The 3477-nt window shown below is 42.0% G+C and overlaps 1 protein-coding gene across 1 annotated transcript; it reads left to right on the top strand.

Annotated features, from left to right (window-relative positions):
• Nucleotides 1-1852: 1852 nt before the first annotated feature.
• Nucleotides 1853-3184, top strand: LOC120039396 (zinc finger protein 420-like; the record flags this gene model as incomplete). Its single annotated transcript, XM_038984824.1, has 1 exon — nucleotides 1853-3184. A coding segment is annotated over one exon (1332 nt), but the record flags the coding sequence as incomplete, so codon positions are not given.
• Nucleotides 3185-3477: the final 293 nt, after the last annotated feature.

The following is a 3477-nucleotide window of genomic DNA, read 5'->3' as shown; positions in this document are numbered from 1 at the left end:
CTACTGCTTTGGAGTAATACGCAGATTTAAAGAGGAGTCCGTAATTTGCTTTCTAATGATCATGATCTTTTCCTCAAAGAAGTTCATGAATTTATTACTACCAAAAATAAATTTTGGATTGTTCTTATTTTCCTCAATTAACTTCTTGGAAAAATAGGATGATCGAGCAGCAGTGAGGGCTCTTCGATACTGCACGCTACTGTCTTTCCAAGCTAGTCGGAAGACTTCTAGTTTGTTGTGGTGCTATTTCCGTTCCAATTTTCTGGAAGCTTGCTTCAGAGCTTGGGTATTTTCTGTATACCAGGGAGCTAGTTTCTTATGACAAATGTTTTTCTTTTTTAAGGGTGCGACTTCATCTAGGGTATTGCGCAAGGTTAAATTGAGTTCCTCAGTTAGGTGGTTACCTGATTTTTGTCCTCTGACGTCCTTGGGTAAGCAGAGGGAGTCTGGAAGGGCATCGAGGAATCTTTGGGTTGTATGAGAATGTATAGCATGACTTTTGATGATCCTTGGTTGGGGTCTGAGCAGATTATTTGTTGCGATTGCAAAAGTAATAAAATGGTGGTCCGATAGTCCAGGATTATGAGGAAAAACATTAAGATCTACAACATTTATTCCATGAGACAAAACTAGGTCCAGAGTATGACTGTGGCAGTGAGTAGGTCCAGAGACATGTTGGACAAAACCCACTGAGTCGATGATGGCTCCGAAAACCTTTTGGAGTGGGTCTGTGGACTTCTCCATATGAATATTAAAACACCAACAATTAGAATATGATCTGCTATGACTACAAGGTCCGATAGGAATTCAGGGAACTCAGAGAGGAACGCTGTATATGGCCCAGGAGGCCTGTAAACAGTAGCTATAAAAAGTGATTGAGTAGGCTGCATAGATTTCATGACTAGAAGCTCAAAAGACGAAAACGTCATTTATTTTTTTGTAAATTGAAATTTGCTATCGTAAATGTTAGCAACACCTCCGCCTTTGCGGGATGCACGGGGTATATGGTCACTAGTGTAACCAGGAGGTGAGGCCTCATTTAACACAGATGTGATTGGCCATGTTTCAGTCAGGCCAATCTCATCAAGATTATGATCATTGACTATAACTGCCTTTGAAGTGAGGGATCTAACATTAAGTAACCCTATTTTGAGATGTGAGGTATCACAATCTCTTTCAATAATGGCAGGCATGGAGGAGGTCTTTATTCTAGTGAGATTGCTAAGGCGAACAGTGGCTATCGGTGTCCTCATTAGCAGGGAGGAGTTTCTGCATTGAAATTATGTGTCCATCGCCCTCGTACCTCAATTTTGTTAAACACAGAAAGGGGCTTATATTGGAGACCAAAAGTCGTCTGGCACACTGCTTAGAGTTTCAACAACATGAATAACTTATTTCTAGTCTACAATCATCGATTGTCTACAATCATCGACGTCTACAATCATCGACGTTACTACTAATGTGAAAACATATGACAAAATATTCTTGCTCATTTTAAGACAATTGTCAAATAATTTGAACATTTATTACAGACTTCAATTGTTGTACAACATCATGGTTACGCTGTTGGCATCACTTTTTACAGTAGATTTCCGCTGTTGTGGGCCTTTACCATCTGTCTGACTTTGTTGTTCACACAGGAGAGAGACGGGACTACCGTGGGTCCTCTGGGGAGCCTCAACAACCTCATGATGTTAACAAGGCAGAGAAGAGTTTCTCCACATCAGAACACCTCAAGAAACACCCGCAGAGATCCACAGGGAAGAAATCTCACTGCTGCTCTGACTGTGGGAAGAGATTCACCTCCTCATCAGGAATTAAAATTCATCAGAGAACACACACAGGAGAGAAACCTTATAGCTGTGGTCAATGTGGGAAGAGTTTTACTTGTTCAACCAGCCTGATATCACACCAGAGAACACACACAGGAGAGAAACCGTATAGATGTGATCAATGTGGGAAGAGTTTTGTTGCATCTGGCCTTCTGAAGATACACCAGAGAACACACACAGGAGAGAAACCGTATAGCTGTGATCAATGTGGGAAGAGTTTTGTTACATCTGGCCAGCTGACATCACACCAGAGAATACACACAGGAGAGAAACCTTATATCTGTGCTCAATGTGGGAGGAGTTTTGGTCAATCTGGCCAGCTGACATCACACCAGAGAACACACACAGGAGAGAAACCTTATAGCTGTGATCAATGTGGAAAGAGTTTTGGCCGATCTGGCCAGCTGACATCACACCAGAGAATACACACAGGAGAGAAACCTTATATCTGTGCTCAATGTGGGAGGAGTTTTGGTCAATCTGGCCAGCTGACATCACACCAGAGAATACACACAGGAGAGAAACCTTATAGCTGTGATCAATGTGGGAAGAGTTTTGGTCATTCTAGGACTCTGACTCTACACCAGAGAATACACACAGGAGAGAAACCTTATAGCTGTGATCAATGTGGGAAGAGTTTTGGTCAATCTGGCCAGCTGACATCACACCAGATAATACACACAGGAGAGAAATCTTATAGCTGTGGTCAATGTGGAAAGAGTTTTGGTCGATCTGGCCAGCTGACATCACACCAGAGAACACACACAGGAGAGAAACCTTATAGCTGTGTTCAATGTGGGAAGAGTTTTACTCGTTCAACCAGCCTGATATCACACCAGAGAACACACACAGGAGAGAAACCGTATAGCTGTGATCAATGTGGGAAGAGTTTTGTTGCATCTGGCCTTCTGAAGATACACCAGAGAACACACACAGGAGAGAAACCGTATAGCTGTGATCAATGTGGGAAGAGTTTTGTTGCATCTGGCCTTCTGAAGATACACCAGAGAACACACACAGGAGAGAAACCTTATAGCTGTGCTCAATGTGGGAGGAGTTTTGGTCAATCTGGCCAGCTGACATCACACCAGAGAATACACACAGGAGAGAAACCTTATAGCTGTGATCAATGTGGGAAGAGTTTTGGTCATTCTAGGACTCTGACTCTACACCAGAGAATACACACAGGAGAGAAACCTTATAGCTGTGATCAATGTGGGAAGAGTTTTGGTCAATCTGGCCAGCTGACATCACACCAGATAATACACACAGGAGAGAAATCTTATAGCTGTGGTCAATGTGGAAAGAGTTTTGGTCGATCTGGCCAGCTGACATCACACCAGAGAACACACACAGGAGATAAATCTTATACCTGTGGTCAATGTGGGAAGAGTTTTACTTCATCTAGCAATCTGACTGTACACCAGAGAATACACACAGGAGAGAAACCTCATAGCTGTGATCAATGTGGGAAGAGATACACTGATAAAAGATCTCTGATTAAACATCAGAAAATACATGGAGTTGTTTCATGATATCAATGAATTAATGTCACAATGTAGAATGTTTTAACATTGTAGTAGGAGTATTTTAATGATGTCACAATGTAGAACCCTAAACGTTTGTCCCCTGTTCTATTGATTTC

The sequence above is a fragment of the Salvelinus namaycush genome, unplaced genomic scaffold, assembly GCF_016432855.1.
Source record: "Salvelinus namaycush isolate Seneca unplaced genomic scaffold, SaNama_1.0 Scaffold27, whole genome shotgun sequence".
NCBI classification, from domain to species: Eukaryota; Metazoa; Chordata; class Actinopteri; order Salmoniformes; family Salmonidae; genus Salvelinus; species Salvelinus namaycush.
The sequence above is the reverse complement of the archived record's forward strand: the minus strand, read 5'-3'. Positions and strand labels throughout refer to the sequence as shown.